At 35.3% G+C, this 26,164-nt stretch overlaps 1 protein-coding gene across 13 annotated transcripts in view; it reads right to left on the bottom strand.

The window, feature by feature from the left end:
• Positions 1-1,092: 1,092 nt before the first annotated feature.
• PAN3 (poly(A) specific ribonuclease subunit PAN3) overlaps positions 1,093-26,164 on the bottom strand; it is a 135,457-nt gene continuing 110,385 nt past the window's right edge. For 6 of the 13 annotated variants that reach the window (XM_023621451.2, XM_023621452.2, XM_023621453.2 and 3 more), the window contains 8 exons: positions 22,684-22,849; positions 21,432-21,522; positions 16,874-17,013; positions 14,051-14,180; positions 13,543-13,607; positions 6,625-6,763; positions 3,895-4,024; positions 1,093-2,978 (listed from right to left, as the gene is read on the bottom strand). In XM_023621451.2, coding sequence (XP_023477219.2) covers positions 2,923-2,978; positions 3,895-4,024; positions 6,625-6,763; positions 13,543-13,607; positions 14,051-14,180; positions 16,874-17,013; positions 21,432-21,522; positions 22,684-22,849 — 917 coding nt within the window. In that variant the 3' untranslated portion in view covers positions 1,093-2,922. Of the gene's footprint in view, positions 4,025-6,624; positions 6,764-13,542; positions 13,608-14,050; positions 14,181-15,988; positions 16,067-16,873; positions 17,014-21,431; positions 21,523-22,683; positions 22,850-26,164 lie in introns of those variants that run through there. The other 7 variants (XR_002800966.2, XR_011427930.1, XR_011427931.1 and 4 more) reach the window with 6 other exon arrangements.

Here is a 26,164-nt window from a genome sequence, read left to right as displayed (position 1 = left end):
TTTTTAATGTTTTCTCCTAAGAAATTTAAACCTAAAAGATCCCCAAATACATCCTCCATTCTAGACAGACCAATTTCCCTTCTTCCCCATGAACTGACAATGGTCATTTTGATTGGCATTATGAATCCATGTATTTTTAAGATTCTTCTAAACAAAAGATCTTCTACGCTTATTCTCTCCTTTCTCTGAATTTCTAAAAGCAACTCAGCAGTTCCTTCAGCTGAAAATAGTCCCTCTTTCCTCCAGTTTCCCTTCACCTATGCCTCAAGTCCTTTATTACCTTCTATTCTGTATGGTAGTTTTTTCAACTTTTCATTTCAAATGTACATTAAAAAAATCGTAATAAACAGTACCCATATTCAACAAATGTTAACATTTTACCATATTTTCTTTATCTATCCTGATGTTCTTTTTTTTTATTATTATTTAAAGATTGGCACCTGAGCTAACAACTGTTGCTAATCTGTTTTTTTTTTTTTCTGCTTTTTCTCCCCCAATCCCCCTGGTACATAGTTGTACATCTTAGTTGCAGGTCCTTCTAGTTGTGGCATGTGGGATGCAGCCTCAACGTGGCCTGATGAGTGGTGCCATGTCCGTGCCCAGGATCCGAACCGGCAAAACCCTGGGCCGCCCAAGCGGAGCGCATGAACTCAACCACTTGACCACGAGGTCGGCCCCGTGATGTTCTGAATAATGTTTCTGGAGAATCTGGGAGGAGGGGCACCTTTCACCTATCTAGTACATTAACTAAGTACTAAATCGAAGACTAGCTAGCTTTCCATTAGTCCCTATCCACTCACATAAGTACGTCTTCTTTCCTCATCTACACTGTAAGCCATGTATTCTACAGAAATGTTTGAGGATAACTACACATTTTGTAAATAACAAGCACTCATATCTGCACTTTAGTGCTTAGAACAGATTCAAGCGGGCATTTAACAGCTATTTGGTAAATTAATGAATAAATCTGCCACAATTTCATCCCAAGACCAAACATTCTTCCAAAACATGTAGGACACAGTCAGTCTTTTAAAGCCTGATCATAAGAAAACATTATCTTGTTAAATGAACTGGTAACAAAAAAAGACAAACTTCTCTCTGTAATTCTTTATTAAAAATACTGCTGTACACATAGAGACTGAAAACAGGATTAAAGATGAATAACCCATATTGGGATCACAACATTAGAACTTAACATAGCGGTGCTTTTTAGGGAAGTTGTTGACATCCAAATCACAGAACCAAGGTCAAAAGCAAAACACAAAGGTACCCTCAAAAATATTTACAATGAAGTAAATACACTAACAGAATTTAAAATAGGTACAAAAAATTGAAATGACCAACACATTATTACATGATTTCACGGGTTGTCTTTTCTGTGCTTTTATCTGTCATAACAGGAAGGAATGGGAAGTTTTTATCCTTAATTTGACTATTCTCAGATATTAAAATCTTCCTATGAATTAAAAAGACTTTTAGACAACCTCTTAAATGGAATTACACTATGGAAAAGAGGGCTCCCCCAAAAAACACCTATGCAGAAATAAGAGTTCTATTGAAAACCATTCCCAATAAAAACTAAATGAAAAATAAATATAAAACAAAGCTTAAAAAAAATACGTATTACCTGACACCAACTGTTTTCTGGCTGACAATATTTACTCATGAAAACATATCAGCTGTCTACCTTTTATATTCAAACCAAGTCCTGAGGTTACTAGGGGCTGAAGCAAACTATGCACACATTCTTGGGTTTGTGATTTGAGCCTGCCTTGCAGAGGGAAGTTTGCTGGTCTCCACAGAATGAGAAATTCAAGCCCTATTTTACCCCTGCCCTTCCTTAGCTTTCACAAAACATTGGTCCACAAATTAAATTTTCAAAAAGTTCCCAGACCCCAAAACTAAAATAGATGATCCCCTTTATTTTCAAAGAAAACAATATTGGAAAAAATCTCCAGCCCGCTTATAAATTAAGCATTTCATATTTCTTCTAGAATACAAGTAGTTCTTTTTTGTACAAAAGAATTACAATATGATTTGTCAAAAAACATATAAAAAGACAGCTGCTCTTCCTCAAATACATGAGCTAATGATAAAAGACTTTTGCATGTTAATGTCTCCAAGTTCTTGTTCCTTTTACATAAAAAAGAACATTATGATGGCAAATGTTAATTATCCTTTGTATATTGAACATTATGTTCTTTTAAAATCCATCCAGATCAAATGCAATAATTGATTTTCTTTTTAACTCAACAACTGATGCTACCAAACGTGGACTCAAAATACACTTGTTAAAATGTGTAAAGTGTGTCTCTGGTCTTCAAAGCTTTCAGGTGAAGAGAGGTGCTTTTTCTTGATGCAAATCTCAAGGCAGAGAAAATCATTTTAAAGCTTATAAAAAGTGGACAGAGAAATATTAAAAACTTCTCTGAAAACTACAAATATGAATAATTATTAAAACTGAAGACTGTAACATCAGTTGCAAGTGCTTGGAAGTCTCTTCTTGACCTTCTGAGTTCCCACATCTTCTTCAGAGTCGCGTGGTGAGCACCCAGTGCTAGTAAAACATTCAGTGCTGGGAAAGGAGATATTGTCTTCAGGACTGTTTTTACGAAAGAAAATTCCTATGTATTTGGCAGTCTTCAGTATCAAAGTATAGGTATTTCATTTACTAGAAATTCCATGAATACCCAAGTTTGGCGACAACTGCACGTCCAAATATTAAGAAAGTTAAGAGAAGGAAAATTCCCAACTTTTGAGATTGACTTATTCAGGAATATCCCACATAGTTAAGTTATTATCAAAAGTACTATTACTTTGGGCTAAGCAGTGACTGCAAAGGCACAGCAGATTGTTATCCCTCCAGATTCAGGCTGTAAAACTTCAGAAAGCTCTTGATGCCAGACCACTGCTGTGTTTAGTTCATCTTCTGAACAGTGTCTCTGTGTCTGTATCCAGTGTAAAGTACCATAATAAAGCTGTGGTTCAAAGAACAGAACTTTATACAAAAAAGCAAACTGGAAATAACCTAAAGCAATATACTCCTGAACTTCAGGCCTTTAACACAATTTCTTAATTTTTTTTCTATTAAAAAAATGCATAAGTGTAAATGTAACTGACTAGCAGGGAAACACGTTTTTTAAAAAAGGCTCTGGTTGAATTTTGGAGCAAAGAGCTCTATGTGCTCCTTCAGTTATTGTTTATCCATTCTTATTCAGAAAAGATTTAAATCAACTAATAGGGGAATTCATATCCAACAATTCACTGATATTTCTCTTTGTGTGTTCTTAAAAACAAAACAAAACAAAACAAATCTCAATTTGAATTAACAGTGGGTGGCATACAGAGCTTGCATACAATACTCTTGTAAGAATTATGCACTATACTGCACTTCTATAAAATTATTTACCTGGTCCATCATGTTATCTAGGGCAACCCATCCCCAAAAGAGCAAATTCTGCAACCCTCAGTGACATAAATGTTGCCCAGCATTGTTTCCCAAAAATGTCCTTGCAAATAGTTTCCCTTAATAAGTATACAATGTGGCAAAAGTTTAAAGATCAGAAAAAAGTCTTTTTAAAAAATTAAAATTAGTGCATATACAAGTGGAAAAAACAAAAGCTGGAACATCATTCATCTAATGATGCTCCTTAATCTAAAATAAATTCTTCACAGATATGGCCCCAATGGCAGCCACAGCTCTAGGCTAAGTGAAACATTCTTCCTTTCAAGTAACAGTGTACCTGACTGAAGTGCAAGCAGCTTTGCTCATCTCCTGTTTGTTTCCCAAATGTGAAATGAGATGATGAAAACAGTTCAGCTGTAGTGCAATTTGCTATTGGTTAATTCCTCAGCCATGTCCTGCGTGCTTTTTGAGCAACTACTACAACTGACCATTTGCAGCTGCAATCAGTTCTTGAAAAGTATTCTCAAAGCAGCGCTTCAAGTCACTATAAGTCACCACAAGTACACTCTTCTCATCTCTGGAAATGAGGCTTATTTTTTCTGGCACACCAGCATCTAACTGAAACAGAGAGATACACAACATATGAAGTTCATATCATGAATAAAATCATCTATTTTAGGACATTTGCAACAATGATAAATGAAATATTTAAAAAATTTCTGTCACATTCCCTTCTAGATATACACAAATATTTTACACCACTTTTACTAATCGGTATGCACACACTTTTCAACTCAGACCTTTTTCAAACACTGCCCTATGTCTCTATCTTTTCTACTTAACACTTGTTTGCATTACGTTCCATGCAGTTGATAATCCATAATTTAATTATTCTCTGATATCTTCCAATTTTTTCTTGTATCATGAATTACAGTGCAACGAACATATTCATCTACTTATTTTTTTTCTTCTATAAGAATTACTTCCTTAGGAGAAATACTTAATAAATAATGAATTAAAAAGTATGAGTAATTTTATAGCTTCATACATACAGTCAAATTGATTTCCAAAGACTATCAGACACCACTGACTTACGAGTTGTCCATTTTACCAGCAACTCCATATCAGATGAGTGCCTTGCTACTTTAATTTACTAATGTTTTAATGAGATCTTTATAAAGCATAAATACTAATCCTGAGTTCATCAAATAACTTCTTATGGTTTTCACTTTATTTCTATTAGTTTTCAATGTATATTGTTCCTTCCTTTTTCATTAGTTCATTCATTAAAATATATTTAATTCTGACGGCTCAAACTTTCAAATCATTTTACCAGTTAATTGCTGTCATCATTTCTATCAAAAAAACCTATGTAAAGTTTTAATTTTTACACCATGAATATGACCATTCATCCCTTTTAATTATTACACTCTTTCCAAACTTACAAAATTGTCGCACTCAGATTTAGGATAAATTTTATTTACTACTAGTTATTTTATGAAATGAAATAGAATTTTCTTCAAATTTTCAATTGTTCTAATATTCATTAAATAATCTTCCCTTAAGACATCTATCCATGGCTTATTCTATGGGATGTACTTGTCAGTGTTTATACTACTTCTACATATTTTTAATTACTATTACTGGCACTTTGATTCTATGCATACTATTTTCGAAAATCTGATAGAATTATTCCCCACTCACTGCTCTCAAGAAAAAATGTTTTCCCCTTAAGGGAAAAGGGCAAATGAATATATAAATCATACTGGATTAGTTCAATGGTACATACAATTTTATTCTGTCTTAATGTAGGTTATTGACATTCCTCTCTAAAGAGTTTTAAGGAAATTCAAACAAGGCAAAGCAGTGCTTAAAAATAAACCGCTACAACATTTTCCCTGAAGGATCAGTACACGGTACGTTAACAGTTCTAAATCATGTGCCATACTAGTGTTTTCTCCTCTAGTACTTATAATTTAAGGACAGTTTAGAGTGGGAATCAGTAAATGTTTAAAAAGGGCCAGATAGTGAATCTTTCAAATTGCAGGGTCACACACAGTCCCTAACACATATTTTTCTTAGTTTTTTGTTTCTACAATCTTTTAAAAATGTAAAAACTATTCTTAGTTTGCAGACTGTACAAAAACGGGCCTTAGAATGAATCTGGCCCATGGGCCACGGTTTGCCGAACTCTGATTGAGATATAAACCTGTACAAAGGCTAGGATTTACTTCTGGAGACCCATTCTAAGTTCTGCAATTCCAAGTAGTTCATAAGGAAAATGCATCCCTTCCTTCTTTTGTAAATTGTGTCTCTACTAGCTCTTTCAAATCACAAAGCTCTGGGGCCAGCCTGGTGGTAGAGCAGTAGGGTTTGCACACGCCGCTTTGGCAGCCCAGGGTTCACAGGTTTCAATCCTGGGCGTGGATCTATGCATGGCTTATCGGGTCATGCTGTGGTGGCATCCCACATACAAAATAGAGGAAGACTGCCACAGATGTTAGCTTAGGGACAATCTTCCTCAAGCAAAAAGAGGAAGATTGACAACAGATGTTAGCTCAAGGCCAATCTTCCTCACCAAAAAGACAAAACAAAAAAAAAAATCCACCAAAAACAAAAAAGAAAATGAAGCAACACAAAACACAAAGCTCGTCTCTCAAATTTATAACATGTCTCTTATCTACTTAATTCATCTAATGAAATAATGTCTCATGTGTAACAGCTGGGCCTACTGATGTTACCATTACTGTGCTTTCACTATCCTGACACTTGTTCAGTATATCCGTAATTAGCAGTAAATGAACTCATAACATGTAGGGCATTCAATATAACTCACAATGACTTAGAAGAAAGAAATTCCAACTTTTAAAAAATATTTAAGCACAAAACTATTTTTCTGTTTCTCCTATGCATTATTTATTTGGTATAGCAAAATAACACGTAAATAAAACACTGTATAATGGACAGAGACGAGGCAGTCATTTTGTGACATTTTATCATAACAAAAAGATCCACAATGAAAAATTCTGTAATTATTCATGTAGGTGTTAAAAGAAGTCCTCCTATTCTAGAAATTATTAAGTAGATACATATAATAATAATTAATGTCCTGTAGACTACAGTAGCGTACATCTTACTTTCTAAAGTCTCAGTATTTGTAGAAGATGCAACTCTACACATTGTAGATAGCATTATGTAAAAATCCAGATACAAATTACCTTGTTAAGACAAGAAATGATGTGACTGAGGTCAATCCAAGGAGCACCTGCTTCTGTCACCTGATGAAAAAGATGATCCCTAAAGAGTTTCAACAGATAACGGTCTCCAGTCTCCGACCAGGTGGGATCCTTCTGAAACCTGGGGGAAGGTAATATTTTACCTCAATAACTCATGCTATACACCACACGGCCATGTGTTTATTCTTCAGACTCAAAACTAGTTTAATTTGTCTTCTCCAATAAATAAGAACGGGGTTTTTTTTGTGTGTAGCTTTTTTTCCTTTTAGATCCTCCAAAAGACATAGGGAGGATAAAAAATTTGTTTTTTCAAATTTTATGTCTAGATTGCCCATAGATTTTTTAAAAATCATCTCAGCATGAAAGTTTATGAATACCAGTTTTCAACTCTCAAGGGCAATCAAACTTTACACACTCCTATGTTATAATCACATCTTTATTTAGGCCCCTACCATTAGATAAAATGGGGAAGAAAGAAAATGTCTTTAGATATTTTTGAAAATATGTTGAAAGAGATGATCCTTTCCCTCCTCCCACCATAAGGTTACAGAGGAGAGACATGGTCAGATATATGTTGTACTTTACTGGTGAGTTTAAAACAGAAAAATGTAATAAGCCAGCGAGAGAAAGATAATCTGTGTATGACTCCACTCATATGAGGAATTTAAAATTATGGACTAAGAACAGTTTAGTGGATACCAGGGGAAAGGTGGGGTGGGGGGTGGGCACAAAGGGTGAAGTGGTGCACCTACAACATGACTGACAAACATTAATGTACAATTGAAATTTCACAAGATTGTAACCTATCAATAACTCAATTAAAAAAATGTTTAGGAACAAAAAGGGGGGAGATTTTGGTTTCCTACCATCAGGCGATGATGTGAAAGCGAGCTGCAAAGAATTGGAGAACTGACCCAAAGACCACTGTTAGTTTTCACTGACCTTTGGAACTTATAGTCTAGTGAGGAAAACAGACACCAAATAACCAAAGAACGTTGTAATTGCATATTTAGATAATGCTATTAAGAAAAAGGGATACAGTATAGAATAGAAACACGAATTCATCTGGGAAGGCAAGGAAGGTCTTCCAGAGGCATTAACGAAAGCTCTTCCCAGAGGAAGAGTGCTCCTTAGTCAAAGGCATCTGTATTTGCAAAAGACAGCAAGGAGCACTTAAGAAACTTAAGAAAAGTCAGTGTGGCTGGATGGGGTTGGGGGAGAAAAGAAGAGAAAACAAGAGAATACAAGGGGAGGGACAGACAGTCGGGGCAAGGAGGGGAAGAGGAAAGACAAGAACAGAGTGAGAGAAGGCAAGAGAAGGGGAAGAAAATTAAAAGAAAAAAGAGGCAGATCTGAAGCAAGGATAAGAAGGGAGAGACTAGACTATGCAGCCTTAGGACATGCTAAAAAAATTAGGTCAGTATTCTAAGAACGGGGGAGGGGGAAAGCCCATCACATGGTTTAAACACAATCATATATGTACTTGGCAAAGGTCACTCCAATGATTTCCAATTAAAATGCTGATTAAACACACCCATTTCTCTCTGTTCCCTTTCAAAATCCCACCAAACTGACAACAAACATCTAAAAAAGGGTACAAACATCTAAGGACAAAGGAATCAGAAGCAAAATAGCAGACAAAAAATATTCACATGAATTTGGCAGGTGGAAAGCAGAGAGATAAGTGCTATCATTGAGCAGACCTGAATTCTAATGCGATGGGGGGGTGAAAAGGGGAAGCCACAAGGAGCAAGCCATGCCAGTGAGGCTCAGGAACTGAAGTCACTAGGTACTACTAAAGGTGCAGGTGTGGACTGACTGAAGCAGGAAATAACAGAGTTGATGAAAGCTTCTATAAACAGCAAACAGACAGCCCACCTCTCATCCCCAGTGCCACTTCCCTTGGCAGAAATCTGCCAAAAAGGGTACCAGAACTCCTTCTAGACAGAGGCAACAGAGACGCTCCGGCTTCACGGATCCCAGGCAAAGCAAGACAAACGGAGCTGAGGAGTGCTGGGGGAGACTATTCAACCAACCCTTTCCTTCTACTTGGCTCCCCAAAGCTTGCCTTTGGGTTTATACTACAGATAGAAGCTTGGAAGATTCTTTTCTGGAGATGCTGACCTGCCCCAAAGAAATACTGACATTTGGGAGTCTACTAAAACCAAAAATCATACATAACAATATCACACTGTTTTATCCCACATTCTACAATCCCTGCCCGCACAAAGAGCTTCCCATTAGCTTTTTAGGACCTCATTTTTTTTTTTTTTTAAAGATTTTACTTATTTTTTTCTTTTTCTCCCCAAAGCCCCCCAGTACATAGCTGTATATTCTTCGTTGTGGGTCCTTCTAGTTGTAGCATGTGGGACGCCGCCTCAGCATGGCTAGGTGAGCAGTGCCATGTCCGCACCCAGGATTCGAACCAACGAAACACTGGGCCGCCTGCAGTGGAGCGCGTGAACTTAACCACTTGGCCACGGGGCCAGCCCCGAGGACCTCATTTTTTTTTAAAAAGATTTTATTTTTCCTTTTCCTCCCCAAAGCCCCCCAGTACATAGTTGTATATTTTCAGTTGTGGGTCCTTCTAGTTGTGGCACGTGGGACACCACCTCAGCATGGCCTGACAAGCAGTGCCATGTCTGCGCCCAGGATCTGGACCTGGTGAATCCATAGGCTGCCGAAGGACAGCATGCAAACTTAACCACTCAGCCACGGGGCTGGCCCCATGACCTCATTTTTAATATGAATGGATAGCCAAGGATCAGAAATCCTTTGGAGAATAAAACAAAACAAAACAAGCGAAGACAACTCATTTCCTACAAGATATTGCAGAGAACGAAACAGAACATCAAACAAAACACCCTAACCAAAAATTTGTAATTGACAGCCTGAGAGAAACAAGAATTAGACGCTGTAAGACAAATCACTTAGAGAGAAGAAAGTTCTTGAAAATTAAAAATATGACAGCAGAAATTTTAAAACTCAGAGAAGGATTAGACAGAAACCTTTAATTTTAGAAAAACTAAGTTGAAATAACTGCCTAGGAAGTAGAACAAAAAGATACAATAAACAGAAGAGAATATTAAAAAATCAATTGTAAAAGTCTAACACTTGAGCAATGGGAACTCCAGAAAGAGAGAAGAAAAGAAGTTATCAAAGAAGCAATGAAGACAACTTCCAGAACTGACAGACAGAAGCTTCCAAGATGAAAAGGGCCCACCTGCTGATTCATCAGAATGAACCAAAAAGACCAAGGCACATCACTGTGAATTCTGAACATCAATGACAAAGCAAGGACGCTAACAGCAGGAGGAGGAGGAAATTTGGAAAGAAAATGGCTTCGAATCTGTCTGGAAGTTAAAAGACAAGGGAGCAATGCTTCAAATTCTGAAAGAAACTATCACTATCAGAGCTACTAGCTAACATAATCACTCAAGAGAAATTAAAAGTATAGAAATTAGAAAGGAGGAAATATTGCTGTATTATTTGAAGATATGACTATATACCTGGGAAATCCAAGAGAATCTATTGAAAAAGTGTCTGAACACTAAGGTATCAGGGTACAAAATGTACAGAAGTCAGTAATTTTCATGTAGACTGATTACAAGCAGTCTAAGAAGATAGACGGGAAAAATTCCAATTTATAATAGCAACAAGAAAAAATATCTAAGAATAAACTAGTGTGCTATAACTATATAAATAGCAACTTAAACACTGAAGAATACTAAAGTAAACATCAACAAGTACAATGACATACCATTATCTTGGTTAAGATAACATCTAAAAACACAAACGCTCCTTAAGTTTATTAATAAATACAACATGCTGTCTTCTCAATAAAAATACCATCAGGTTTACCAGTTTGCTTTGTTTATTAACAAGCTGATTCTAGAATTTATACAGAAAATCAAACAGTTTTAAGAAAACAACAAAAACAACACATAACAAAATGGAGATAAGAAAGAACACTACTAGATTTTAAAATGTCAATTATTAAAACAGTGTAAAAGAGGTGCTGCCTTACCCCAGTGGGGAAAAGCTAGACTACTCAATGAATTGTATTTGGGCCACTGGGTAGTCTTCTAGGGGGAAAAAAAGTTGGATTCATGCCTTAAATCCTATATAAATCCCAAATATAGAAAAAGTTCTAATATGAAAAAAGTGAAACTGTAAGTATTCTAGAAGAAACAATAGGATAGTTCCATCAAAATCTTAGAGTAGAAAAGGATTTTCTAACTTTTTAACTATGACCAATCCAAAAGCATAAAAGAAGTTTGATCAGTTAGACATTACACATGTAAATGTCTGCAAGGCAAAAAATTAAGCAGAGTCCAAAGAAAAATGACAAATTAAAAAGAAAATGATCACAAAGGGTAAATTCTCTGTAGCTCATATACATTAAAAGGAAAGACAATCCAAATGAAAATAAAAATGGGCAAAGGATATGAACAGACAGAAAAGAAAGCAGAAATGAATCAAAAACATAAAAAAGATGGGCAACATGCTCATTAAGTGAATGCTCACTAAAATAAAACTGCACTGAGATTCTACCAGGTTAACAAAAATCCCAAAGTTTGAAGAAAGTATCATTGGTGAAAGACTTTCATGCATCGTACATTGGTAAACCCTTCAGTAATAGCTCTCAAATGAGAGTGACATAGCCACTGACCTAACAACTACACCTGGATCTATAGTTACGCACACACAAAATTAACTCTGCATAAGTCAGTCCCTGCAGCACTGTTCATACTACCAAAAAAGTGAGAACAACTCAAATGCCCACTGACAGGATGAACTACAGGGCCAAAAATTATAAGGGAAGCACAGCATAGTGGTTAAGAACAGACTCTGGAATCCTACTGTCTGGACTCGAATCCTGACCCATACGCTTACTAATTGTGTGACTTTGGACAAGGTATTTAATCTCTCTATTCCTCACTTTCATTGTTGAACAGGAATACTAATAGTACCTGCATCATTGGGTTGTCATGAGGATTAAATTAGTTCATATTTGTAAACTATTGAGAATAGTGTTTGGCATACACTAAACATATCTAAACAGAAAGATATCCAAAATACATTGTTATGAGAAAAAAGCAATATACAGAACACTGTGCATGACTTACAATTTGTATATATTAAAAAGTGGATGGGGGATATAAATACATCGTTGTACCTTGGAAAGTATGTACAAGAAACTAATACAATAAAGACTGGTGGGAGGAACTGGAGAGATTGGGGATGTCAGGTATGAAGGACAGATTTTATTTTTTTCACTGCAAACCCTTTTCTACTTTTAAAAAAATTGGTTCATATAACACATTCAAGAGATTTAATTAATGAAATAATTTTCTGGGGACAATCTAGAATTTTATACCCAATCATACTACCAAATTAGAATAAAGATATTTTCAGACTTGCAAAGACTCAAAAAACTCACCTTTCTCAGGAAGCTACAGGAGAATGTGCTCCATTAAATCAAAAGAATAAACCAAGGAAAAAAGCAAGAAACAGGGTATTCAACACAAAGAAAGAGACAATGAGAACTCCCAGGAAAATAGTGAAGGGAAACTCTAGTTCTAAATTGTGAGTATGAGCAGGCTTAAAACACAACCAGCCCAGATAGAAACAGAAGGACAGAGGCTCCAGGGGTAATTTCTCTAAGGAGGAGAAAAAAGAAGTAACTGATACGTTACCTATTTTTGAACCTATGGAAAGGTGTTTTGTAGCTCTTGCAGAGAGTTTGGAATGAACTGGTGGTATATATCTTTTTCATTTGCTTAGATTCCCATATAAAACAATTATTAACTCCAGGAAAACAAAAATCAAAAACAAAATACAAAAGAAAGGAAATATAGTCATGATTTACCATGTGGTGCAGCTATGAACAACATTTACCTTTATAGTTGTTATAATAATGTCAACACTGAATAAAGAATAAACTCAAAAATTACAGGTTAAGTAGTGGAACGTGAATGTGTGTGTGTGTTGTTAAGCAAAGGGAGTAAGAAAGATAAAGCCTCATCTTTCACAGGACAAAGTCATTAGCTGAGTTAAATATTGAAAAAAATCAAGAAACAGCACTCTAAGCATATATTTTTAAATAAAGAGATAAATGCCAGAAGAAATAACTACAAGTTTTTTATAAATGGCTCAACATCTAGCCATGTTCTCTTCATTTGGAAAAATTATTAGGGAAAATACCAACTGAGTCTCTTAACTTTGAAGAAAGGTAAGTGAACTTGAATTTTGTGGTCAAAAAAATCCCCCAAGCAATGATAATTATCTGTCACCTATCTCTATTAAACAGAGGTAACATTCCTGAAATGTAACTTACACTGTAATTGCAATAGCTGCAATACTGTTCTACCTGTCTGACAGTTATGTAGGACAAATATCAACTTTGCTTCTTTCTTGAACATATGAACTTCAATTTACAAACGAGGCAGAACTAAATGACAATGTACGATGGTGATTCCTTTCCACTCTCATTGATATGACAGCTATAAATAGCATACTTTAATAGAAGATAAGAGGCATGCAATAATCAGAGATTTCTGAAGTCTCTAATCTCACCAAGCTGAACTGACCAGGCCAAAAAGGAGACAGGGTAGAGGCAGTACTGACAGTCATAACATGTTCCCTCCTGTGCAAACCACAACAGAGATTTCTAACACCACGTGTTTTCTCTATGTGTCTGTGTGAAATCGCTGACAACTGTGCCCAGGCTGTGTTAAAAACAGCAACCTAATGGCTAACAACAGGCTTAAGGTCACTTCACATGAGGATTTTTCTCTTTTTCCAAATAAAACCAGTAAGAATAAGGTATACTCATTCTTGTTACACAAAATAGTGCCCTTGATGGAAAACATATTGTAAAATACTGTAAATCCTTACTCCGGCCTCTCATTGATTGTTCCCAATTTTGCTAGAAGCCTAAACAGTCTTCCATTTTGAACCTCCTACAAAACATTTTAAAAAGAGAGAGAATATTAATGTTCCAGCTAACTGAATATAAAAGCAAAAGTTTACAAAACTGGTGTCCTGCACCAATATTACCTTTAAACAATAAATCCTAATATCCCACCTTTTGGTTATACTTTTAAATACAACACGTCCGTCTCATTGAGTAGTAATACTCAAGAAGATTATGCAGCTGGCCATTTTTAAGAATTGTTAAAGTAACACATGAAAAAAAAAATCAAGATTGTGTTCCATGACTGGAGCAAAGTCAAGAACAAAAAGAAGAAAACAAATGCCCAGAGGACATAAGAAATTAAAATACTGAACGTTAAGTTTGGACAAAAATATCTGCAAACAATCTTAGCCAATTATGTAATATATTCAGCACAATAATTACTATGTTTTATATCCATACAGACGCAAGTGTGCAAATACTCTTTACCTTTGCAAGGTCTTCTTCTATAACATCATTTCTCATTTGAGCAGCATCCAATTGAGTATAAAATCGAGCACCGATCATGGGCATGATGTCATTTACACTTCGCATCCTGTTTTGGTCAGTCAACAAATACCTAAGCAAAATAAAGGAGAATCACTTGAATGCCAAACATGCAATTTAAAAAACAACAAAACCCACAAGCAGAAAGCTATCGCTGCTGCCATCATATTAGTGTACGCAATTTTGAAAACATTTTCTCATGCAAGTCAAGTTCATTTTTAAAGCTTAATAACTGTATTTCTTTTTAAGAGTCAATGGAGAAACTGTAAACATGTCTCTTTCTCTACATTTTTACTACGATGAAAATGAGAAAGGAAAGTTGAGTAGGGTTACACTTACCATTTCCATTCTCAAACCTTTCTTTACAATAGTGGGAGATAAAGATTGGTACAAACTTTTTTGAAGGGGTGAAATAGGGGGTGATTGCAGATGGGGAGATTTTTCCATTACTCTTCAAAAATATATATTTTTTTTTTTTGAGGAAGATTAGCCCTGAGCTAACTACTGCCAGTCCTCCTCTTTTTGCTGAGGAAGCCTGGCCCTGAGCTAACATCTGTGCCCATCTTCCTCTACTTTATATGTGGGATGCCTACCACAGCATGGCGTGCCAAGCGGTGCCATGTCCGCACACGGGATCTGAACCGGCGAACCCTGGGCTGCCGAGAAGCAGAACGTGCGAACTTAACCGCTGCGCCACCACGCCGGCCCCTCAAAAATAATTTTTGAAACTGGATCTTAATTTTGATAAATCAAACAAGCCTTGGCTTTTTAGGAAGGTGTCCTCTGCTCTGTGACTTCATTTATCCCTGAGAAATCTTTATGCACTAACACACATCAGGAGAGACCAATTCAATTTCTTCCATCATTATAACTAAGGCAGAAAAATACTACATGTTTCAAAGGGTTATCTGCTAGAATACAATGATTATTAATCACCTATTATTGCTTATTCTCTTAGGTAAGCCACTTCCTAACCATTCTTACTGAAGCAGCCTCCCCCTCTTCCACTCTTCCCTACTTACAATTCTATCTTATTTTCTTCATAGGACTTAGCAATATCTGCAAACATCTTACTTGTTTACATGCTTATTAACTCCTCCCCAGTAGGGTGGAGACTCCAGAAGATGGGGAATTTTGTTCACTTTGTTCAAAGTATCTTCAGCTTCTGACATACAGGAGGCCTTCTTTTTTAAATTAACAAATGGTTATACTCATGTGGATAATCTATGTCTTAGCTATTCATCTGTAATTACTGACATATTTATATCTAACTACTGAAAGTTAGTATAAGCTACGTGACTTTGGCAAATTACTTCTCTATGCCTCAGTCTTGTCATCTCTAAAATGAAGCTAATAATGGTACCTAATTCTTAGTTTTTGGGAGAATTAAACAAATTAATTCACATCAATTAGTTTGAAAGTGCCCAATATATGGTTATTGCTCTATATATTTTAGTTATTGGTTAGTATAAAAGTATGACTTTAATTCATTCATTATTAAGGAAAATTTCAAACATTTATAAAAGTAGAAAGAAGGGCAGTGTAATGAATCCCCATGTACCCATCACCCAGTTTCAATAATTATTAACATACCGCAAATTTATTACATTTATATCCTTTACTTCCACTTTTTAAAAAGGAAAATTTGAAGATTATAATCTGAGATTATCTGAGACATCCTAGGTGTTGCAAACTAAGGCTAGGAATCACTGTTGTGATAATATACGAAACAAATATTTTCATTTAAAAGATAAATCATCTTATTTGATTAATAGGAACCAGGCAAACACTGGCTTCCAGTGCTCTGTCACAAGCAGGACACTTATGCCAATGTAACAAAGCACAGGTGGCAGCCCCATCCTCCATCCCTCAATTCCATACCCCAGGACTAGTCCAAAAAGAAACTGGATCATCCGGGGCTACACAGAAAGATCAGGAACAGCTGGAAGCTAAAAGAGACTGAAAAGGATCAATAAGCTCTAATTACTTCTAGAACATAATAGGAAAAATTTCAAGAGACTTCCTAGCATCTGTCCTCTAGAATAACTTATAACAAGGGCCACAGTTGTCCATCCTCTAGAATTCTCTGGTATTTGATGTATCTTAGGAAGAAGTCCTTCTGTGGTGATTGTAGTCCACAGTGGGTTTCTCCTAAGCCAAATTCATCTGAAATCTATACCCAAGGGTTCCCTGGAGTCTGAAGATACTGGAGTAGAAGCATAGGGATCTTTCATACATGCTTTCTGGAATGAGAGTTTTGGCCACAGAGTACATAATTGGATTGCACTTGAAGTTTATTTACGAGAGCTTTCACAAAAACACAGATCTCTCTAGAGCAGCACTGTCTAAGAGAACTTTCTGAGATGATGGAAATGTTCTATGTTGATGCTGTCCAATATATTAGTTAAAAGCTACATGTGGCTTTTGAGCTCTTGAAATGTGGCTACTGCAACTGAAGAACTGAATTTTTAATTTGAATTTTAATTAATTTGAATTTAAAAGGTCATATGTAGCTAGTGGATACCAATGCAGCTTTAGTGGGTGCCCTTTGGCCAAATGTTTAAAACATCACTAACTAATTTAAGAACACTAGTTTATGAATTTATTCCAAGAAATATATACTTAGCAATAAAAATAAAGAAATCAAAAGTTACTTGTGTTTTGCTAGATTTTAAACAGTGAGAACTAAAGTAAATAGAATCACTGTCAAAAGCTCTGTCTCCTCATAAGATCATTCTATGCATTTAATCATATATTAAAACTTACAAAATCAGATTCTTCAGGTCAGAGGAGTAGTTGATTGTCACCAGTTCCATGGCTTTCTGTAAATTCTCTCGCTGAATTCCTGCCAAAGAGTTGCAAGCCAAAGCCAACACAACTTTTCCTAATGATATCAGATCTGCTTGCTGACATGAAAGAATAAATATAACTTTAATTTTTATTTTATAGATACAAATTTAATACCCTGACACTACTGCCTGAATGGAAAAAGCACCTTTACAAGGAAGCCGCCAAGCTTAGCACAGGTTCTCAAGTACTGGTACTCATCAGAATCACCTGGGAGTTTATTAAAAGGATGATTTCGGAGCCTCTCCACCAGAGATTCTCATTCAGTAGGTCCGGGAACAGGCCCAACCTTTTTAAAGCACCCAGGTAATCCTGATGAAGGTAGTTCTGGGGCTATACTTTAAAAAACATTATTCCAAGCAATCCACATGCCAACTACAGAACTACTGCTTTAAAGTTAAAAAAAAAAATTTTATTTAAATTGAGCTGATATTCTTACCATTACAAGAAATTTAAGGCTGGTTACTACACACTTGCTTTACTATGATAATTATAATTTACAATATGCATTTGTCTCATTTTCCATGATGCCCAAAATACAGTGGGAGTTTGAAGAATTATTTGAAGAAAAGCTATTCCATTACAAGCACAACATGACCATTACCTGATTTTAGAGTATATTCTCTAGAACACCGAAAATGCTGCAAACCTCAATGACATCCATCTGTAGTGGTTTACAATTTTTACTCACACTATAACAGATCTTTGAGCTCTGTAACCACCTGGTTTCCTACCTTTGTTTTAAGATTGACCACTCTGAGGCTTTCCTTTTAAAAGGATTTTCAAAAGACAGCTGGCTGAATTGAGGTAAGCTCTCTATTACCCATTATAATTCTAGGAAACAAGAATGGTCACCCAAGGGGTCCTGCTTGGCAGGTATCATATGCCTAGGAGAATGAAGTAGCTCAGAGTTAAATGAAATCATTGGAAGTAATTTCTGTGGAACACTTATTTAAATCTTCAAAATCTGAGACCTCCTCTGAATTACTGCATACATATTCATTCCGAATACTGGTTTAGTATAAGAATAATACAAACCTAGCTCTACGTTAAAATCAACCAAAAACTAAGAGAAAAATCACCAAGTTGTCATCCCCTCATCCCAATTCTGGTGTTCTTAGTTTGGGGTAAGATCTAGGTATTGGTACTTTTCAAAGCTTCCACAAGAGATTCTGATACGCAGCCAGGGTTGAGAAACACTGGTTTTGTGGAATGTCTATAAAGGGTATAATTGTGAAATCAGGTGCGTATTTCAAGGCAATCACTAATGAAAGTTCAGCACTGTACGGCTATCCTCAACAACATTCTAACCAAATAATAAAGAATAAGAGGAAGTCAAACTCCACTACAAAAATAACATTAAATAAAGTTCAAATTTAAAAATCTATCCAAAGCTAGCATTTGTGAATCTGACACTGTGAACGGGAGATCCTATAATCAGTGTAAAAACTGATTAGATAAACAAACTACTCTGAATCTATCAGGACAAGAGATGCCACAGATTCACGCCTGAGAACTTTTTAAACTTTCCTTAGTGGTACAGAGTTAGGCCCAGAACGGCAGGAGGGAAGGGGGCAGGGAAGGCGCACTATTACTGCTGCCATCCTTTCTGTTCTTTGGAGGACACGGCCATGAAAGAACTCAAGGAGTCCCCTGGATCACTCTCAAGATCAAGTAAAACATTTCAAGTTACATTCATGAAACCATAAAAATGTTGGTCAAGAGAAATCAGCGCATGTAAACGCTAACTGTAAATTTTTCTAGGTGTTTAAATCCAATGTGGTCAGCAAAGCACACCGAATTAAGGTTATTATTTCCCAAGTATTTGAGCAGTATGTACCAACACACAGCCTCCCAACAATTAGGACTAGAATTTTCAGTTTAGCTCCGCCCTGAATTGATGCTGTAACTAAACCTCCCACCTAGAACATTCCACTATTCCCTATTATGAGACAGGAAAACAAAAGTCCAAGAAAGCTGAAGGACTGGATGGGTTTAAAAAATAAGAAAATATAATTTTGAGTATATATCCCACCACCTCTCTAAAGCTGACACAAGGCAGGAATACCTACTTTTAGAAATAAAGTATACATGTCACATAATCCAGATTAAATTAAAACTGGTTTTTTTTTTAAGATAAAAGAGGTTAACGAAGTCCTGCTTAATAGAGTTTAACATCATAAAAACTCAGTAATTCTCCTTTCCTTATTTCCCAGCTAAATTATTTTCCATTTGTTATTTTGCTTCTTACCTCCATCTGGTTTTTCCCCCCATTTGTTGAATTCTGGAGGTTTTCCCCCCAACTCATTTTCAGTTTCTTCCTGATTCTTGATTTCTTGATTTTTCTGATTCTATCTATGGCTCTACTTATGTCCATTTTACTGAAAGTCAGTCTCTAGTCACGTGTCTGAAACAGACTATGAAAAATAGACTACAAGAAACAATGCACTCCTTTCTCATGTACCCTCTTCTCTGTAAAATCACAATCCCCCTTCTGGGACTATCTTTAATTTTCTCCTTTATCTTACTATAAGCTATATGAAAAATCATCCACATATACATTCTACCCCCAAAAAAAGGAAGGAAAGAAAGAAAAGAAAACCTGATATATCCTTTACTACTGAAAAACAAAGGGACGGTGACAATTGGTTGAACGGAGCCTGAGTTTATGAATGACAGTGGTTCCTAACTCACCAATCAGTTGCCCCAAATGCTTATTTAAAAGTTGTTTGTTTGGAATTCCAGGATTATTTTTTCTTATGAAGGGCCGTTTTTCAAGGGAACTACACAACACATTACATAACTAAAATAATGTAGATTTGCAAAGAAAAAAATGGAAAATACTGCTGTTATACTCACAAGAAAATAAAATCAAATTAGTCTTATTTTATACTAGTAATTTAAAAAAAAAGGAATTCTATTCAGAATAGAGAAGAATGAGGAGATACTGTAAGGCTGTACTTGTAAAAAACAAAACTGTAAGGTGTTTTGTTTTTTAATGCAGACATGAGGTTTCCAGATAATTGCAGCAGAAGCTGATGACACTGGTTCTAAATAATGTCTAATTTCTCTTCAAACATTTCATAGCATTTTCCTGGATATATAAACATCACTAGTATTTTAGTCAATAATCAGTCACTTTTAGAAGACGAAGATTGTGAAGAAAAATTTTCAGAGCCAATTAGGTAAAGTATAAGACAGAAGATAAGAAGGAAAGTAGCTAAGAAGCAAGCACCCTAGATAAAAAAGCAGCTAGCTGCTGTTAGGGAAAAAAGTAGTCCAATTCTTCCATGTGGTGCCCACTAGATGGTGCTACCAACCAGGACAGCTTGGCTGCTGCTGAGGTTAGGTAGGCACAAGCAGAGGGAAGGAAGATGCGAAACGTCTGCAAACAACAGGATGTGCTGAGTGGCCCTAAGTCTCGGGCACTGCACTGTCTGTGGTTCAGTGGCAAAAGAAGAGGTTTATGCACGAATTAGAATACTAAATACAAGTTAGACTCTACTTCTCATTCCTTTTTGTTCTGAAATTTTGTCTTATAATAAATAAAGTAAATGAAAATCTTCTTTCAAAGATTTAAACAAAAGAAGTTGAAATGAGAAGGGCAATGGGAGGAAAAGGTATTCTTGTTTCTCCATGTAACTAAGAGATTCTGCCTCATATCAAACCTAAGTTCATAAACATTCAGAAACACCAAAAATTTCTTACACAAAAAAATGACAGTTGCATATCCTCCAAAAAATGTGAAGCATTGAAATACAAACTGAATGATCCTTTAAATAGCTACGTTACCTGCAAAGAGTACTCAAGGAAAAAGCAACTACACTTTAACCCTCTCTGAGATAGGTTCTTATTCTCCCATACCATACATTAATCAAGGAATAAGAAATAGCTACGAACATATGAGGGCTGAATCCACACTATTATTATGAAATCAGACTAGAACCAAAGTCTAGAATGTACAAGAAGTGAGTGATAGACTTTGATTAAGCAAAAGAAAAAAATTATTTAGAAAATGACAATACAACAATATTCCTCTGAAAATATTTTTTAAACTTTCAGATTGGTAGTTGGGACAACTGCTTGAAAAGTAAAGATAACTGGTGTGTTTTTTAATGCATGAAAGAAGTGGAAAAAAAGAAAAAATGTCATTTAATATAATTCATTCAGCTGACCAATCTGTTTTAATCTATGCTGAGGACAAACTTCCTAATCATATAAAGACATTTTCATTTGAACAACTAGAGTGTCTGATACTGTCATTAATTCCGTATATTTCAACCTATAAGGGCTCTACACTAAATACGTCACAGTGATTAAAAAATACATGTTCAAAGTTTGCATGGAGACCACCCTCAGAATAAACTGAAATCTAGACTTAAAACCCTGAAATACTTTAAAATAAACAAGAATTTGTCTTAAAAAAAAAGTCAAGCCTTAAGTTATTAAGTAAGCATCCATGTTAATTCTTACTCACCTGATATTGAGCCATTAATGCCAATGGATTATTATTCTGACTGTTATCAAACGTTAAAACATCAAAAACTCCAACACAGTTTACTCTCAACCTTTAAAGACCAGAGAATTTAAAGAAAATAATTAAAATGACATTTTTAAAATTATATACTAGTGGAAATTTAACATTTCCTATAATATTAGGAAGGATCTCAGAATACTATCTAGTCTAACCTCCTGTCCTAACCCTACATAACCTCTACGAACTACCATTTTAGAGATGAGGAAATTAAGGCTTACAGCTATCAAGCGATAGGCCTATGGTTATAAAAATGAGATAAAGCCAGGACTGTAACTCACATCTTTTGACTACTAGGCCAGTGGTCTTTTCACCACACCAAGGTGCTTCTTTATGTTATTCATGAAAAGAATAAAACTGCTCCTTTACTAGTTATCCATGAAAAGTTAGTTAGCTCTCTAACACTTGCTGAAGATGTACTAGGCACCATTCAAAGCATTTTACTTGTATTAAATCATTCAATGCTCTCAATAATCTTACGAGACAGGTACCTCATAAATGTCGAAAATGGAATGATAATAGTACCTGTCTCATAAGGTTGTTGAACACAGAGAAGTTAAGTAACTGGCTCAGGGTCACATAAACAGTAACTAACAGGGTCCAGATATGAACGCAAGTAACCTGGTACTAGATCTGGAGCTCTTTATGCTATGCTGACCAAAACAATTCTCAAAATTACAGCCACTCAAATAAAACTCTGGTGAAGACAAGTTTGTGTTACTTAACTTTATCAGTGGTTCTCAGAGCATGAGACCCAATCAGCAGCAACAGCACCACCTAGGAACTTGTTAGAAATGAAAATTCTCAGGACCCACTCCAGATGTGCTGAATGAGAAACTCTGGGGGTGGAGCCCACCAATCTGTGCTCACTAAACCCTCCAGGTGACTGTGACTCATGCTAAAATTTGAGAACCACTCTTGTACACAGAAAAGTTGTATTCATATGACTTCTACATCCCCCTAACCCTAAACATACATACCTCTCCAACCCTTACAAGATTCTTGATTAGCAACCAGGCATTTTATTAAGAATTCAACATTTTTTTAAAAACTTACAAATGAACTCAAAGTCACAGCAGTTCTTCTGGATGGAATATATGAAAAGGCAGAATTAAAACAAATCATCATGCTTTGTTTACTAAGCTGTCATAGATTACATGCTCAATAAAGAAGTCAAAACACAAAATGCTAGTACCTTGTTTTGCCAGTTATCAGAATCTTTGTTGGGTCCATAACTCGACATGCCAAACCTGCTGTATGAATGGTACGCAATGCAGAACTCAGTTGGACAATATATGCCCAAATAAGAGATTCTGGCAATAATCCAGCATGCTGTCTGGGCAATGGTCCATCGTGTTGACCTATAAAGCAAATAAATAAAAAAAAATGAGATCCTCATTTAAGAAATCGACTAAAACACTAAACCAGTCAAATCAAAATTAAGAAAAAAATTCATGCATATTCATGGCACAACTTGTCAATTTATATATACAATTTTAGTCTACTAGTAAGAATTTGAGACAAACCTAAAATTTCCTATTTATGAGATTATACCTTTATATTATTAGCAGCAGCAGAGCTCTCAATGAAGTGCTCTTTTCTGTGATCATTATAATTACTGAATAAAGAAAAACTATTTAAAGTTAGAATTTATATTCAATTGTGAACCAAATAAATTCAAATTCTGATTAGAAACAGGAATGTAGGGATTATCATTTTACTTAAAATGCGGACAATCCTAGCCTACATTATTGTTCAGGCACGTGAGAACTGTTCATTCTGTGGCTGGAGGAAAATACAAATCTCTTCTGTCATTTATGTTGAATGTTTGCTTATTCTCCTTTGCTGCTCAGCCGCCTCTATTAAGCCACATCAGTTACATAGGATGATATCAAACTCACAAAAACATAAATCTAAAACACTAAATGTCACTTACATGCTATGATAAAACACAAAAATAATCTGGTCTACTATGAAAAGTAATCATTTTTATTCTATCAGCTCTTGTAAGTGCTTCTTGATACCATTTTCTGGATCACTGTTAATCCTTAAATCAGGAGAAAAGAAGCCATATAAATTTAATCCAGATTTTGTAATTATTTCAGGTATTACGACCTTATAAATGCCAATGTTCATATGGCTGTAAACAAACCTTTTGTGAATGAGGTATAAAAGCAACACAATTAAATGGTTAATTGTTGAGATAATAAATGGCAAACAGGTACCTATGGCTTATGATAAAATTTCTAGGGAAAAGCAAATACAAAATTCAAAAACTGCTCTCTCTCACTTTAGAGAGAACTGAAGATAACACAATCTAGAAAACAATGTTAATGACTCAAAAAGTGGCTCTAGTGATAAATGCCGAGAAAAGATTAAAGATGACTATGAAGAATTTAAATAAAACTATTTAATAAAGGTGGTAATAAGGAAAAGAAATATTTACAGCAAACACAGTGCTTAATGTGTGCCAGCTTCTGTCTAGTTACTTTAACCAAATTATCTAATTTTAAACCTCTTATTACAATATGGTATAGTATTATCGTTATTCTCATTTTCTAAATTAGCATATTTCTTATATATGTGATTTTTTGGTTTGTACTAAATTAATAAATTAATAGTATAAGAAAATATTAAACTTCCATCTATGTCTTTACAAGTTTATACAAACATAGGCCTTTTTCTTCTTTTTTTAATATTCACATTGGGAAAACAGATGATTGCCTTATATTAGAAGTTGCCATAAATTAAAGAATATATGCTAAGTTTAGGGAAGTTACTATCATTTAAACAATACCTTCAACTATTAGAAAAAGGACTGATTTCTGTGAAAATGTAAACATAATATTTCAAATAATCAGTCAACCGAAAACAGAATAATTAAGATAAAAAAAAAAATGGAGGGCCCAGCCCTGTGGCTAAGTGATTAAAGCTTTGTGTGCTCCACTTTGGCAGCCCAGGTTCACAGGTTCGGGTCCTGGGTGTGGACCTACTCCACTCACCAGTCATGCTGTGGTGGTGGCGTCCCATATGTAAAATGGAGGAAGACTGGCACAGATGTTAGCACAGGGCTAATCTTCCTCAAGCCAAAAAAAGGAAGACTGGCAATGGATGTTAGCTCAGGGTGAATCTTCCTCAGAAAAAAAAAAAGGTAAAGGAGTGCTGTAAATGAGTGGTTCTCAATAGGGGTCAATTTTACCCCTTAGGACATGTGACACTGTCTAGAGAGATTTTTGGCGTTACAATTGGGGGGGGGGGGGTTGCTACTGGTATCTAGTGGGTAGAGGACAGGGATGCTGCTAAACACCCTGCAATGAAATGCGCAGGACAGCCCCTACAAAAATAATTATCCAGCACCAAGTGTCAACAGTGCTGAGGTCGAAAAACCCAGCTATAAATTAAAACCAACAGTCATTTCACAGGTGTTATTACTAAAATAAACTTGAACAACTACAGCTATATTCATCTATAGGAAAAGTTATACCACATCCCCTTCAACAAAATTATGTATGTGTCTACAGATGACATGGCAAAAGGAAAAAAAATGACCACACTATATGACCAGATTTTCAATGTGAAACAGCCATGTAACCACAGCTTTCTTCTTTCAACTGTCAGAAAGCAAAGTTACAAGTAAACAGAAGTAATATATTTTTACCCATAATTAGTCCTTAAAGAAGTCACAATCCAAAAGATACTATAATGTGGACTCAAATCTTCCTCCCTCTTTAATTTCTCTCAGTATGTATTCAAGAAAATCTTTAAAAAATTAAAAACCATAGTAAAGAACACAAGGCATCTTTCCTGGCCCCAAAGAAGAAAATGATACACACATTTTCCTTCCCCAAATACATAAATTAATCAATAGACATCTCAAAATGTATTTACTTTTATTCTGAAACCACTTATCCTTTAATAAACATTCACTAGAAGATAATTAAAATATTGTGGTTCTTTGCAATATTTGAACTATAAAACAATTATTTAAGTAAATATCAGAAAGGGGCAAAAAAAAGGGGAATATTCCCTGTTTAGGTAAGTTACCTGCAAATTTAGTCTGAAGAACAATTCCTTAAGTAACATGGAATCTTACCTTTAAACAAAAGCATTTATTTAAGGAAATAATTTCATAAATGATAATATAATCACATTGGACTATGAGGGAGTCATTAAATTATATTCGGAAAATATAAAAATTAGGGGGAAAATACTTATAATAAGCAAAAGATGCAATGTGATATAAAAATGGTAAGAAAATTAAAAAAACAATGCAAACGGATACCAAACAAAACAAAATACCAAGCCTGGAAAGAAATATACCAAGAGATTCATAATGGTCATACTTTGGGTGGTGAAGATAGAGGGATTATTTTTCAATTTACTGAATTTTCCAAACCATCTTTATTCAGAAATCATCCTATTTTTAAAAGAAAAAAAATTTAAGAGGAAAAAACTTTTATCATATTCTCAGTTATTTAAATTTCAGATATCTACCTGAGTCTTTCAGAACCCATCTTCATCACAGTCTATACACCTAATACATTATTCCCTAACTTGTTACAGATTGACTCCACTTCTTTCTTTCTTTCTAAAATGCAATAGGGTCTTTAAGCTGAAGGATTACAGGGATAAATTCACACGTATTTTAAAATACAAAACTACTCTTCTACAGAGCA

This window comes from Equus caballus, chromosome 17 (assembly GCF_041296265.1).
Source record: "Equus caballus isolate H_3958 breed thoroughbred chromosome 17, TB-T2T, whole genome shotgun sequence".
Taxonomy (NCBI): Eukaryota; Metazoa; Chordata; class Mammalia; order Perissodactyla; family Equidae; genus Equus; species Equus caballus.
Note: the sequence above shows the minus strand (reverse complement) of the source record. Positions and strands in the feature narration are given on the sequence as shown.